The sequence below is a fragment of the Pseudopipra pipra genome, chromosome 15, assembly GCF_036250125.1.
Source record: "Pseudopipra pipra isolate bDixPip1 chromosome 15, bDixPip1.hap1, whole genome shotgun sequence".
NCBI lineage: Eukaryota > Metazoa > Chordata > Aves > Passeriformes > Pipridae > Pseudopipra > Pseudopipra pipra.
Window position 1 is genome coordinate 13,636,315 of NC_087563.1, and position 14,601 is coordinate 13,650,915.

Genomic DNA, 14,601 nt, shown 5'->3' on the forward strand with positions numbered 1-14,601 from the left:
AGGAGCTCAGCTCCAGCCACACACTCAGGGATGAAGACTTAGTAAATTACATTCCTGCAGTGGTTCCAGGGCATCCTGTTTATTTATGTGCACTCCGGGCTCATTGTTTTGCAGCAATTAATGCAGAAACATCCTCTAGAGAAAAACTCATTAGAGAATCCCTCCCGGAGCAGAGAGAAGGAAAGGCTCCTCAGACGGACAGATCTGTGAGCAGGACACAACAGGATTATTAATCCACACTTGTATCTCTCCAACCAATGCTCACTCACATTTTTCTTCATTTCTTGCAGCAGACTTGTTCCCCTCTTGGAGAGCACTGGGGTTTTCTCAACTGTGACAGCCCAGATCTGCCCAACCTGGCTTAAAACGGGATGAAGAAATTTGGATTTTGAGCTAGGGTTAGCTGGAGTTCAAACCTCATCCCTTCAGACCTCTTGTCTTTGCTGTAAAATGAGCTCAAGCCGCAAAGGGTCTTGCCCTGTTTGCTGTTTCCATCAGAGTTTGTGCAGTCACCTGAGCTGGGAGTGAGTGCCAGGAGTCCTGGGGTGCATCCAGGGGGGTGCCCTGCTGGCACCTGGTCAGGGAGCCCGACCTGGATCTGTGAGGCTGCAGCTCTGTGAGCTCTCCCAGGGCTGATGAGGCCCCTCAGGCAATTTCCTGCCCATCCAGTGCCCCAGATGGCAAAGACAACCTTCTAAACATGTGTGAGGTCCAGTTTTCCTCCTGGCAGCCTGACCAAAATGTCCTCTTTGATGACCCCACTAAGCTGTACAAGACTGTAAAGGACTTTCCAGGACTTCTTTTGCAAGCTCTCAGTCATTTATGGAGCTTTTTAAAGCTGCTGAGTCTAAAGAGTCAGGGAGTTGCTCCAGGCTCTTGTTTCCCCCTCTGTGTGATCCCCCTCCATCCCACTGCTGATGCCTGGCAGCGTGTCCCTCACAAGATGCAGGACCCGGCTGTCCCCACCGTGTGTGCAGAGGACTGTGAGGTCCCCTCACTCTCACCCAACTCCAGGCTCACAAGCATGAGCCTGGGGTGGGTGAGAGCATGAGCTTGGGGTATGTTTACAGATGTGACTGCATCACTGCTTTCTGCTTTCACTCTAAACCAGTGGGTCTAACCCACCACATATATAAAGAAATCCCTGTTATAATTATCTCCCTGGCACTATCATTTGTCTAAGCCCTTAGTAGAGGGCTTAGCTTCAGGCCCACAGTGCAGAGCACTAAGCAATTGCCACGTTGTCAGTTAGAAAAGTCGTGGTTTCTTTTCTCTTCTTTTTTTTTTTTCCCTCCCTAAAATTTTTTCCAGATGTCTTTTTTTTTTTTTTTTCCTTAGGAGAAGAACCAGCAGCTGTGCAATTTCAATGCGAGCCGTGACTAATCCACCTCAGAGAGCATTCAACGACAGCACTCAGCTCCTTGGGATATGAATCAAACAAATGATACTTTGGCTTAGGGGATGTGTGGCCTCTGGAGCCAAACTGGGCCTACAAATAGCACTGGGCTGCACCTGGGAGCTATGGACACTTGTGGTGGGAGAAGATGCTCCAGATTCCACAAGTGGTTGGTTGTATTAGAAGGACCTATGGGGTCTTAGACACCATCCCAAATCTGGCCCCCACGTGGACCTGAGAGGGTTGTGTGAAGAATTTATGGATGTCCCTGTGAGTAATATCAACATCCACATATCAGCACTCAGGGATGGCTTTTGAGAGGTGTGTAGCCAAGTAAAGAAATGGGTGAAGATTTTCTTCTCTTGTTCTTTGCCAGCAGCCTCCTGAGCTGCCTGATCACAGAGACCGACCGGCTCACTGGGAAGTGATGACAGGTTCTCATGGCCCCCCTTCCCTACACTTCCCTCCCCTTTCCCTTTCTGTTCTGTTTACTTTTTGTTTCTTGTTGGCCATGGGATGTTTAGTCTTACATCTGATCTTTCACATGCAGCAGAAGTGCCGCGAGGCCGGATGGGGAGTGAGCTGATACAGAATCACAGACCACAAAGGCATCCTACAGAGCAAGGAGCCAGCACAGCCCAGGGGGTTGTCACAGGCCAGTTCCTGTGTTGACATCTAAATCCTCAGCAACATCAGTGGGAAAAGTTAAGGACCCAGATCCATGTCTCAGCCCATCTCAAAGATAGTTTGTAATCACAAGGAATGCGGCCAAAGCCCAGTCAGCCAAGACAAAACATGATGTTGCATTTTGCTGTGGTGTTGGGTGTCCTTCATCCAGCATCCATAATCAGGCTGCTGGTGCCCAGATGGCTTGTCCTCAGTCATGCTGGCTCCATGAGCCTCCACCTTTCCAGCAGCCCCTGGAGAGCAGCCCTGGGGTGAGGGTTGGTGCTACAGAAGGATCACAAGCTGAAAAGAGCTGAATTATCCACAGGGCTCAGGACAGCCCTGTATGGCATGGAGATACTCTTCAGGGATGCCCAAATTCCAGCAGGTTTTGTCTGCTGGTTTTCCCTTGCAGTGCAGCACCATGGCCGTGCTGGTGTGGAAAGGCACGTGGTCTGCTCCTGCCAGGGAGCAGATGAACCTTAAATCCTCACAGTCATGGAGAGAGGAGCTGGGTTTTCACCCTAAGCATAGAGAGGAACAGATGGGAAAAGCCAACTCCAAGCAGCTTTGCTGCCTGGTTGCCTCTGGCTGGGCAGCTGCTCCAGCTGAGTTATGATCTGTAAGGTCAAAATACTTAGTTATGTCTGAAGAGACCAACAGATTCAGCTGACCAACAATTCTGACTATGGGTTTTGTTCAATCAGTCCAGATCTGCTGGATGATAACCACAGCAGAGAGACCAGTTTGCTGAGCATCACATCTGCCAGCGCAGCATTTCTCTGCCTACTTAGAGCATAATTCAGATATGTCATAATTCCCCACATTCTCTGGATCATTCATTCCTCTCCCTCTCCACAAGGCAGTCCCAGATGGCAGCAGTGTTAGGAGATAGGATGGAGGAGCAAGAACTCTCCCACCTTCTTCATCCCCCAGAGGATGGGAAGCACCAGGTCAGGGACTGAACTACTCTTGAGAAATGACAGCATTTCACTTTTTAATGGCAGCAGGTTAAGGTGTTAGGAGGTGCACAAACCAAGCAGAGAGATGGCATTCTGCCTGCCCCCCGTGCTGTCAGTCCGAGAGAGAGAACTGACAAACCCGTCGCAGCAGTGCAGGCAGCTGTGACAGTGACTCCACTGGGAAGGCTGCGCTGGGGGCTGATCTATCCCTGCGAGAGACCCCCTTCATCTCCAGCCCCTGCTTGATTTCTCTGGTCTATCCCTTGGACCCAGGCTGTGCCTCAGCCGGGTGGGACTGCCCACTGGGGCGAGGGGGGGAGGAAGAGACCGATTTGGAAAGATAGCAAGGAGGAGGAGGAGGAGGAGAGGCAGCGGGAAACCCAGCCCACCCTTTGGCTTCCTCCTGCCTCCTTCTAAAACCTGCAGATTCCTCCAGCCTGTCCAAGCGCCTGAAGTTTCCCCAGCCGTGCTGCCCGGACTGCGAGGTATGACCCGAGCTTCGTGTTTGCCTTTGCTGAGCCTCTTTCTTCTGATATAGGGGTCCCCATAGCTCCACTCGTGGCGGTCCCTGGCTCGGGACCCACTCTCCCAGCCCGTGGAGTGTGTTCAGGGCTCGGCAATGCGTCACTCGGGATGGGGAGGTGGATGCTCCCCACCCTAAGTGGTGCACTTAGAGACCCCTCCTGACTTCTCTTTCTCCTCTTTGCAGCATCTCCGCTCCTAAACTGTCTCTTGCTCTATTTCACTGCCAGATGACGAGCTTAACACTTTGGTGGCATCTGACCGTAAAGGTTTAACCTGCCCTTATTTTTCTCTCTCCTTCCTTTTTCCCCTCTGGGTTTTCAGCTGGGAGGTAGTTCCTTAGCGAGATGTGTGACCAAGGTCTGAGCACATCAAACCAACCTGCAGAGAAAATCAGATCTAGTTACAAACCAGTCCCCACTACTCCCAGCCTGAGGTGTGTTGGCAGGTGATGTTTTACTCACCAGAGTATCTAGAGGAAGAACAAAAGAGCTGTCGACTTCATCTCAGCGTTTTTTATTTTTTCAGTACAGCCGCTCTTATTTCTCCTAAAAAAAAAAAGACACTCAGCTTTTTGTTCCCAGCAAACTTTGAAACTCTTTCAAGTCCTGCTGCCCTGGCTGAACTCCGGCTGATCGACTGTTAGAGAGACGGAGGTTGCAGGAGAGGAGGAACAAAGCTCTTTTGGAGTGGGTTTTTTTTTTAAGTTTTAAGAACCTGGGCTCAGTCAGGCACAATTTTTAGTCCACGCAGAGGAGCCGAGGCTTGTTTCCTTTAAAGGCAGCTGCTGTCCTTCCCATCCCGGTGACGTGACCTGTGTGGCAGTATAACTCTGCTCTTTGTGTCCCTTCTCTGAGAAAGCTCCGTTCTGTTGCATCCAGCCAAAAAAAAAAAAAAAAAAAGAAAACTTAACAGGATAGGGGTTGAATTCCCACCCAAAGCGAAAGGCAAGAGGTTCAAGTTGGAGTGAAGCTGGGGACACCGGGAAAGTCGCCAGTACTCCGAGTCCTCAGAGACCACCAACTCGAAACAGCCCAAAAACTCAGCAACCCTCCAAAAGGACAAAAGTTAATCGCAGCCCTTTGTTAGGGTGGATCAGGCGAGTTTTAAGTGGAAATGAAAGGCTGTTGCGTCCTGCGCAGTAACTAAAGCCAAGCCATTGTTTGCCACATAGTCAGGAGCAGGGATGCGGGCGGTGTTGGGAGGGGGAAGAGCAGAAATAAACTTTTCAAACTTTTTTTCAAGCCCCTCCTTCCACAACCCTCTGCTCTTCCATGACTCAGCCCCAGAGGAATGTCGGCTCCCATGGAAACCTTTTCTGGGTCCTCTGGTCGGAGGGATGTCGGGGCTGTTATCGCTGGAGCGGCTGCAGGCAGGGCGAGTCCAGGGAATGCTTTGGAGATGGTTTGCATTTTTGAGAGTATTTATCGGGCAGCTTATTCTCGTCCTCCTTTGTGGAGCCGTGCGGGATCAGTTGGCTGCATCCCCCGAGAGCCGGAGGGACCGCCTGCCCCTGGCACAGCAGTATCGCGGCTGCTTTTGGCGCTGCTCTACGTCCAGTCCACACAAAAGAAAAAGCTCAGGCAGGACAGCAAAATTCCGCCTCCCGTGTCTGCACAGGGCTCATCAGTGAGCCGCTGCCTGCAGCCCAGGGCTCATCCATGCACTGTTCCTGTTATTAATTTAATTGTTTCCCCATTATGGATGCGATCTGTAACCTGGACAAAAACAGCTTCCAGCACACAGCTGGAATGGGATTGGGCTCTTGCCTTTGTAACAATAAGCCCTGTAAGATCTGGAGCATTTCTCAGTGCAATCAGAGCTGCTCAGCTCCCTGCACAGGAAATGGGTTCATGCAGCATTGTGTAGACATGTCTTTAGTGACTGCATAGGCAGACGGGGCAGATAGATTTTTTTCCCCCATGTTTTACTTCTAGTATATGTGTGTGCATGAGCTAAACTTCCACCTAAACCTTGCTTGGCTTTCTGAGCCTGCACACTGTGTGCCAGGGGTCTGGGCAGGTGGCAGGAGCCAGAGTGGCTTCTGCCCAGTCCTCTGCCCTGCTCCCCAGGGCAGCTGCAGCACATCTGGCTGAGCTGGTACCGACATGCAGGGACCTGTTCAGCCAGGAGCTTTATGGGGACTCGAGCAAACAACTCTGACTTCAAATGGAATTTTAGCCTGGGAGTGGCTGCTGGGTAAAGCTCAGAGGGTCTTGCTTGCATAGGGAGGTCAGGGCCAGCCCTTCCATTGTGTGTCTGTGAGGGTCACACTTGGTCACCCATCAGCACCTTGAAAACTGTGGCCCCAGTGGGGTTTAGCAGAACCTTTTTCTGGACCAGTTTTGCCTTTACACTCAGTGTGAGGTGGGGGCATGTCAGACCTGCAGAGCCTTGAAAAGCAGTGAGCAGAGGGAGGGTGGGTGCAGGAGACACTGGTGCTTGGGTGGTGCCTCCTGCGTGGCTGGGCTGGGGTGCCGGTGGGGAGCTGAGGCACGGGAGGGTTTTGCCCATTCCTGCTCTCCATGGCTGCAATGGGAGGTGGCAGCAGAGCCCCTCGACTGGGTTAGCAGGGGTGGCAGCTGGGGTTAGCCCGGTGGCCTCGGGGAGGAGCTGTCAAAGTGGCCAGGCAGAGACTCCTCCCCACGCTAACGTGGCATCCCAAAGGGCTTATGCAACCCTGGACAGGGCCAGCGCCACATGGGCCACGCTCCTCCATCCACGGAGCCTCTTCCGGAGGCTGCACCCGCCTGGTCCGTGTCCTCCCCCAACCCACAGAGGTCCCAGGGTTGAGTGGGAGGAGACAGGAGAGACCTGCAGACCCCAGAGGCACAGACTCTGTGTATCACTGCGGGGTACTTTCCCCATCAGTAGAAACTTGTGATGGGACTTGGGGGGAGGATGGCAAAGAGTTTCCCAGAGCAGCCTGCTTTGAGCTTATGGAGGTGCTGAGGGTCAGCCTCAGCCCTCCCTACACCCCATGGCTCCCTTGTTATTGGCATGGCTGCAAAATGTAAGGGGCAGCTGACACTGAGGAATAGCCTGGGCTATGCTGGAAAGGTGAACCATTGAGAGGGGTTCATGGGAGCCCCCAGACTCTGTTTATAGAGCAACTGGGAGCTGAAGTCCCCGTGTAGGATTCAAATGGGGTCAAGCCTTAGAAAGGCAGTGCCACCCATGGGTCCTGCAGCCTGTGGGTGCTTTGTTGTCTTCTCCATCCTCAGCAGTCAGGAGGTGAGGCCTGAGGAGGGACTGGTAACTATGGAGCTTCTCTTACTTTATATTCAGCAGCCCTGTCTGTGCCCATAATGTGCTGGTTTCCAGTGTCTTGCAAAGTGCTGGCATCTATTGATTCTTTTAGGATACAAAAGGGCATAAGTCCCTGCTTGCTAAAATCTCTTTCCCAGCCCTGTTTTCCTCTGTCCAAAATGATCCCCTGGCTGCCTCTCCCTATGCTGCCTCCTGCCCCCTGACAAAGCAGTGCCAGGCATTCCCAGTGCAGGGCCTCTCACAGGGATCCTCCCAAAGTCCCTCCACCCGTGGGATGGATGCTGAGCTCATGGTATGTCCCAGATACCAGCTCCAAAGAGCATCCTCTTGGACAGCAGGACCATGGTTGCTCCACAAGGAGGGAGACTTGCACCATGGATCATGCTCTTCTGATGGAGCAGCTCTGTGTACAGGGCTCCCGAGCTGTTATTTCAGGATTTTTGACCACCAGGCATTCAGGAATGACCGTGCCTTTGCAACCCAGCCAGGGGCTCACAGGCACTGCAATGTCCTCCCAGCTCTGCCTCCAGAAGGATGTTGTTTTTCAAATAAACTTGCTTTCCATCTATGGCACAAGACAGCTCTGCAGAGCTTGTTTGCTCAGACTTTTTCATGCTCCTTCTTCCTCCAAACACAACACTGGCAGCTCTGACTGTCTGCTGGCTTCTAGCAAGCATGTAATTCCCTGACCCCAGCTTACTTGCATGCCCAGACTTTGAAATTCAAGGCTTTTTCGAGGCTTGGGGAAATGATCTAAGATGGTCTGGGGCTGGGTTCTTCTTAATGCCATCTTCCACATGTACATGCTCTGCCCTCTCCTCCAAGCTGGGCACTGCCATGTTTCTGCCCAATGGGCATCACTGAACCTCAGAGCACCTTCCAAAGCAAACAAGCCCCTTGGGAGAAGCCCAGGAGGAGCCTTTACAAGCCAGGGAATGGCAGCAAGGGACGAGATGGCCAGAATCACCAGTACTTTTCCACCTCCCCTCCCCATGCAACCCTTCCAGGAGTGAAGATCAGAACCACTGATCTCTCCTGGCAGATGCTGGCAGAACTCTCAGTAGAATCCAGAGCAAATAAAGGCAAGGGGAAGGGACAGCTTGTACCAAGCAGGACAGGAGGGAGCTTTTCAGCTGGAGCCTTGACAGTGCAAATAGGCTCAGCATCCCCTACCCACAACTGCTGTGCCACAGATCAGATCCTTTATCCCACCACAGCAGACATCCCCATCACCCTGTGCTCCCAGCCCTCTGACATCCCAGGAAAGCTGCCCTCCATGCCATGACCTCTATTTTGCAGGAACACCCTACTGGAGGCTGGGTGAGGTACTGAGATTGGAAAGAGGATTTTCCCTATGTGGCCAAACCTTGCTAAGTCAGGAAGCAGAGCCCAGTCTGACAGCACAGCCTTGATGTGGTTTCATACCCAGAGAGCTGCTGTGCACAGAGAGGAAGGGAAAGGATGAACTGGCAAATTAGATATCCTGGGAGACACGAAGAAACTTTGTCCAACGTTTTCTGTCCCAGCAGATCCACCCCTTTGCCTGGCCCCAGGGAGCTGGTGGGCTGTGATGGCCACACAGGTGGAGTGGACGAGGGCAAGCGGAAGGGAGGCAGAGGAAGAGTTGGCAGGGGGACAAGTTCCCTCACTGGCAGGAGACAACCCTTGCTGTCAGGAGTGGGATGCCACCGGCATACTAAGCAGCCAGCTGAGCTCCTCTCTGCCCTCACACAGAGGGGCTCATCCCTGCCAAACAGGAACCAGGGGGGACAAGGACAGGGTGATTTCACCAGCTGCGCTCTCTTCCTGGCTCACATCACAGCCAGTGTTAGCTGGGCTGCCCGGCTCCCTCGCCCTACAGGATCCCTGCAACAGCCCAGACTGGGAGGGTGCAAAAGGCTTATCCTTCTGCAGCTTGTCTCCTGGCAGGACACAACCCCAAAGTGTCTGGGATCCCTCAAACCCAGTCTGGGGACCCTCAAGTCTGGGGACCCTCAAGCAGGAAGGGTAAAAACTATAATAGAGATCCCAGCTTTTGGGGATGCTGAGTATGGAGGACTGGCCCCTCATACCCCTAGGGACGACTGTGTCCATGTGGGAAGGGGCTTTCTAAGGGATTTAATTCTCAAGTGCCCCATCTCACTGTCTCTCCTTCATCCTCCACTTTCATTTTTCCTTGCTTGTACCTAGCACTCAAATCAGGAGATTTTTAACATGAAGAATCTAGGGATTTGGTAAAAAAACCTCCTGAGAAGGAAAGAAGAACTGCCATTTTGACTGTGATTTTTCTAAAGGCATCCAGGAGAGCAACAGACATCTAAACCCCACTGTCTCATGTTGCAAAATCAAAAGAATTTATCTTGGAAACATGATTTGGCTTAAGGTTTTGGCTAGAAAAGACAGCATGTGGGTCTATAATATTGAACAGACGAGGCAGGAAATGAAGAGAACACCCTTCTCTAAGTGTCTGACTGCTCAGCCTGCAGCTGAGGGGCACACAATGGCCTCCTTCCTCATCTCTGCTTTTCCTCTTCTTTATTCAGGGTCTGCTGAAAGATGAGGGCCTGGATTTTTTTCCTTATTTGCCTGGCAGGCAAAGCCCTGTCAGCTCCGGTAAGTGCATGAGACAGCAGAGCCTCTGCTGTCAGGGTTGTCCATCTGAAGTAGCTGATGGGGATTTTATTTTGTAACAAGTACAGTACTAAGGGATGTGGGGCAACATGAGGATGGCCTTATTCCCCCTTGGGAGCATCCTCCCCATGGTCCCCCACTCATGGTCCTTTTCCCCTGCAGCAGGAGGCTCTGCCCGATGAGACAGAGGTCATTGAAGATCCCACCACAGAGGTAGGTGACTTTGCTCCTCCTCCTCCTCCCCTGCAGCACCCACTGCTCCAGGAAGAGCATCTCCAAAGCAGTGGGGGAGCAATGGGCAGGCTGCTCTCCCCCACCAGGAGCTGTGATCTATATACACCAACACCAGAAACACCAACCTTTTTTGCAGGAGCCCGTGGGGGCTAATCCCGTCCAGGTGGAGGTGGGAGAGTTCGAGGAACCCACAGAGGATGTAGAGGAGATTGTTGCAGAGAGTAAGTCACCCTTCTCCTGCCCTCTGGCTGGCAGAGACATCGTCCTCACCCTGCATGGGGGAGCTTTAGCCACCCCAAACAGTGAGGGGCTCCTTTGGGAAGGGCTATAGCACAAGGACGATGCCAGACCAGATGCACACTTCAAAGCAAAAGAGGCACGTGGCCTCTTCCAGCCCTGGGCTCTCTGTAAGCCTGTTTTTGCAACAGAAAAGCCATTGCATTGTGTGGCTACTGAAAGGAGTCCAGGATTAGCCTGAGGACTAACATGGATTTCTGGAGATGCTCACATCTCCCCAGTGCAAGAATAGATGCTTGGGGCTGTCCCTGCTGAAGTCTCTGTCTTCCCCCTGTGCTGAGATGCCCTGGGCAGCTCGTGGGAGGTGAGGATGGGGCTGGTTCTGACTTTGCTCCCCTCCCACTCCCAGACCCCTGCCAGAACCACCACTGCAAGCACGGCAAGGTGTGCGAGGTGGATGACAACAACCAACCCATGTGTGTGTGCCAGGACCCCGCCAGCTGCCCAGCCACCGCTGGTGTCTTCGAGAAGGTGAGGGCAGGAGCTGCTTGGTGGCCCCAAGTGGGGAGGGACCCCACCTGGACATTGCCAGGGATGGTGGGGAGACAGAATCAGGGTGGTAGGTCCCCACCTGGCCTCGGCTGGTGGTGATCCAGCAGCTATTGTCCACCCCAGGGAACAAGTTAAACATCTTGTTTGGAGGCTCTCCCTGCAAACTCCCCAGCAAATCTGGGTTTCTCTGCCACTCATGCAGCATCTTCCCACCCTGTGCAGGTCTGCGGCACTGACAACAAGACCTACGACTCCTCCTGCCATTTCTTTGCCACCAAGTGCACCTTGGAGGGAACCAAGAAGGGTCACAAGCTGCACCTGGACTACATTGGGCCTTGCAAATGTAAGTGGAGCCACTCCCTCAAACAAGGGGACCCCTAACCTGAGCACAGCCCCTGTGCCCACAGTGTGAGGGGAGAGCAAAGGTCCAGGCAGGCTCAGGGCTGAGGCTGGAGGGCACTGGGGCTGTGTGTCTGGGGTCTGGGGCTGCATGTCCAGACGCTGCACTGACCACTGTGTATGACTTCCAGTCATCCCTGCCTGCCTGGACACAGAGCTGACTGAGTTCCCCCTGCGCATGCGGGACTGGCTCAAGAACGTGCTGATCACCCTGTACGAGCGTGATGAGGACAACAACCTGCTGACTGAGAAGCAGAAGCTCAAGGTGAGGGACTGGCGACAGAGCCTGGGAGCTCACCCCACCAACAGAGCCCAGCACATGTGTGGAGCCTGTCCAGAATGACCTGCAGGCACCCCATTTAAAGCCCCTCCTGGGGTCCCCCCTTCCACCCCATTCCCCTGCTGACAAGGGCTCCCTGGCCTCTCCTATGGCAGGTGAAGAAGATCCATGAGAACGAGAAGCGCCTGGAGGCCGGTGACCACACCGTGGAGCTGCTGGCCCGTGACTTTGAGAAGAACTACAACATGTACATCTTCCCCGTGCACTGGCAGTTTGGGCAGCTGGACCAGCACCCCATCGATGGGTGAGTGTCAGCAGGATGGAGACCCCACCAGAACCCTTTCCCATACAAGGACCAGGATGATGTGGCAGAAGAAGGTGTCAAAGCAGGCTGGAGATGTGACACAAGTGGGTGGCTAGTGGCACAAGCACATCTGTCAGGGGTTGTGGCAAACCAGGCTGGGATAGAGGTAGGTTTGCCTCCTGCAAACAGCTCTTCTGCAGGAAGAGAGGCCTCCCCAGCCTCACCTGCTCCCATCTCCCTTGGGTGTGGAGTTTCTATCTTCTCAGATTTACTGTCGTGTGATAGTTCCCTAAAATATCTTAGTCCAAAGGCCCCGGGATAACTTCAGCAGCTGAGATAGCAGCTGCTGGCTTAGCTGTGAGATGGAGAAGGGCACGAGAGTGATCACAGACCCGTGGGGTGAGGGCAGCTGGCAAGGACCACCAGCTACTATTTTGTGGCCAGCACAGCCAGTTGCAAAGGCAGACACCAGTCCTTGACCTTCATGACACTCAGTGGCTGATACTGGGAGGGCACTGGGACCAGTCAACCCACAAAGCTGGGGCCAGCATCTCCCCTCCTGTGACCATGAGGCCACCTTGGCAGGTACCTGTCCCACACTGAGCTGGCCCCGCTCCGTGCCCCCCTCATCCCCATGGAGCACTGCACCACCCGCTTCTTCGAGGCTTGCGACCTGGACAACGACAAGTACATCGCCCTGGAGGAGTGGGCCAGCTGCTTCGGCATCAAGGAGCGTAAGTACTCAGGAGGGCAGGAATGGGGGTGCAGGGGACACTGAAAAGCACCCCCAGAGCCCCCACTCTGGATGCATTTCAGCTGGTGCTGGGTGAGGCAAAGCAGGGGAGAGTGGGGAGGGTGGATTGCAGGAGCAGTGGGACCCTGGCAGCATCCGCCTCCTAACCTCGTCTCTCTCTTTTCCTTCCACAGAGGACATAGACAAGGATCTTGTGATCTAAACGCCCCAGCTTCCTGCTCTGCTGCCAACTTTGTCTTGTTTTAACCTTCCCACTTCCTTTGGTTTTTAAACTGCTTTTGTTTTGTTTTGTTTTTCCCTGGGAACAAGGTGCTAATATAGATCTAAACATATGTAGTAATGGTGCTAAGAGAAATAACAGTCCTCATTCATAGCCTTATCTATTACCACTAGATTACTCACTCAGCTGTTTCCACATGCTCTTACCAGCCTTTTCTCTCTCCTACGTGCCTGTACCATTGACCGACTGTTCCTGTCCCAAATATCCTGTCTCCATATCCACTCTCTGATCAACTTCTCTTTAACTTCTCACTAACAGCACGTTCCTGGTCAGTGCAGATGCAAAGCCCTCTCAGCTGATTCACTGCCCCAGTTACAGATGCCTGTGAGGGAAGGCAGAGCCAGAGGATGTAGGAGGATTGGGTTCTCAAGCAGAGCAGCTGCAGGTGACGTTGTGGCCACCCAGCTCGTGGTAGGGAGGATGGAGAAGGGTGAGAAGGATAAAGAGAGGCAGGATTTTGTTTTCCTTTTTTTTTTTTTTTGACATTCCCAGGGCTTGAATTTAGTAATTATTGGGCACGAATAAAAAAAATAAAAGGCTAATCGAATTAGCAAATAGGGAAGCGCACAAAATTTAAAACAAGACAATAAAATGCATCCCATCTTGTAAAATCCCCTCAAAAAATAAAGGTTTGAAAGTGCTACATGCTTTACCATCACTCAATGACCACACTGCTGTCGTGTTTTCTGTGTGAGATGGGGCGTGACTGCCTGTTCCCCCAGGTTGCCCGTGTCTGACCTTGATGTGATTCCGCTGTAGCTGAAATAAAGCTCTTGGCTCTCCCCAAATCACAGTGCCCTCAAGCACTTCCCGCCTCTCTGCCTTGGTTGTGCTTAAATTCCAGCCCTGCTCTCCCAGGGAAGCTGTGTCAGTCTTGGAAGGGATGTTTCTGCCCAGAAAGAGGCGTGTTTGCCACACGCTCAAGGAAAAGGCTGTAATATTTTTTCCTGTTGTGGATTTAAGGGATGAGTGAGATAGAAGGGAGAAGGTATTTGGATTTTGCTTAATAGAAAGGGTCCTGACAGGACCAAAGGAATGATTAAATCTCAAAGGCTGAGAACTCTTTTTTTTACCTCTGAATGTTCCCTGTGCCTTATATTATTAAATTCCTGCCACAGTGTGAGCAACCTGATGAGTCTCCATAATAAAAAATACTGATTTAAAACACTGATAAGTAAACGAGCCTGCCATGTTCCTCTGTTTCATCCCATCCCAGTGAGGGGGATTGCATGTATTCAAATTGTATCACAGATATCCCTGCTCCAGGGAAGGCTCTGGCCCAAGGGAAGCTGAGGTGCTTCTGCTTATTGCAGTCCATCACTGTAAACCAGCTCCTTGGGGGATGTTGGATGGGTAACGTCGGCAGATGGAGCTGGAGCAATGGAGGCAGACGGGGTCACTGCAGCAGCCAGCACAGACACTCACATGGCTCTCAGGCCCTTGCTTTCATCAGCAATAAAACCCCTGAGAAAGGCGAAAAGGCACAACAGTTGGAAAATAAACACCACCATTGGCATGGGCTAAAAATATCCGAAGTTGCAAGAGCTCTGGCTCAGCTGTGAGGTCCCTGTCGACAGTCCCTGGCTGGATGTGCTGTGCTCCCAGTAGAGCTGTCAGATCATATCCTCCACAGGGCCTCTCCCAGCTGCAGAGCCCTGGGCAGGTCCCATTGGGGACAGTCACTTTGCGGGCATATTGCCAAGGTGTTTGACCCCAGTGGGAAAGCTGGTGCCTAGAAGGGCCAGGTGAAGGTTTTCCACCCCTGCTTTGAACACCAGCCCTCGTTCCATCCGGCCAAACTGCTTCCCAGGGCTATTAGCCAAAGCAGGGGTTCCTGATGGAGACGCAGCAAATGCCTCCCCGCTGTGGGGGCAGCTGTGAACTGGCAGACCTGACACAGAGCAGGGCACTGCTGCCCATGACCCCTGCAAGATCCAGCTGGATGTGACCCTCCTCTGTGCCAGGAGAGCTGGCAAGAGAGGACGGGAAGGCAGGCAGGGGCTGTAGATCAGCCATCCTGTGCAAACCTGCTTTCCAGTTGCTCCCTCTCAGCCAGAAACTCCTGCTCCACTCCCACACCAAGACACAGCTGCTTTCCTTCCAGCTCCAGCCCT

The 14,601-nt window shown here is 52.8% G+C and overlaps 1 protein-coding gene across 1 annotated transcript; it reads left to right on the plus strand.

Annotated features, from left to right (window-relative positions):
• Positions 1 to 3,328: 3,328 nt before the first annotated feature.
• Positions 3,329 to 13,666, plus strand: SPARC (secreted protein acidic and cysteine rich). The gene is made up of 10 exons (XM_064672001.1): positions 3,329 to 3,509; positions 9,360 to 9,429; positions 9,610 to 9,660; positions 9,818 to 9,902; positions 10,328 to 10,449; positions 10,693 to 10,813; positions 11,001 to 11,134; positions 11,305 to 11,453; positions 12,039 to 12,187; positions 12,381 to 13,666. The coding sequence occupies exons 2-10, from the start codon at positions 9,373 to 9,375 to the stop codon at positions 12,407 to 12,409; spliced, it is 897 nt and encodes a 298-aa protein (XP_064528071.1). The 5' UTR covers positions 3,329 to 3,509; positions 9,360 to 9,372; the 3' UTR covers positions 12,410 to 13,666.
• The last annotated feature ends 935 nt before the right edge of the window (positions 13,667 to 14,601 follow it).

Excerpts from the sequence above, each read along its gene's own strand:
- SPARC (XM_064672001.1), top strand. The coding sequence starts at position 9,373 with ATGAGGGCCTGGATTTTTTTCCTTATTTGCCTGGCAGGCAAAGCCCTG. Across the intron at positions 10,814-11,000 it reads CTACATTGGGCCTTGCAAAT|TCATCCCTGCCTGCCTGGAC; the intron begins GTAAGTGGAGCC and ends TATGACTTCCAG. Across the intron at positions 11,135-11,304 it reads CTGAGAAGCAGAAGCTCAAG|GTGAAGAAGATCCATGAGAA; the intron begins GTGAGGGACTGG and ends CTCCTATGGCAG.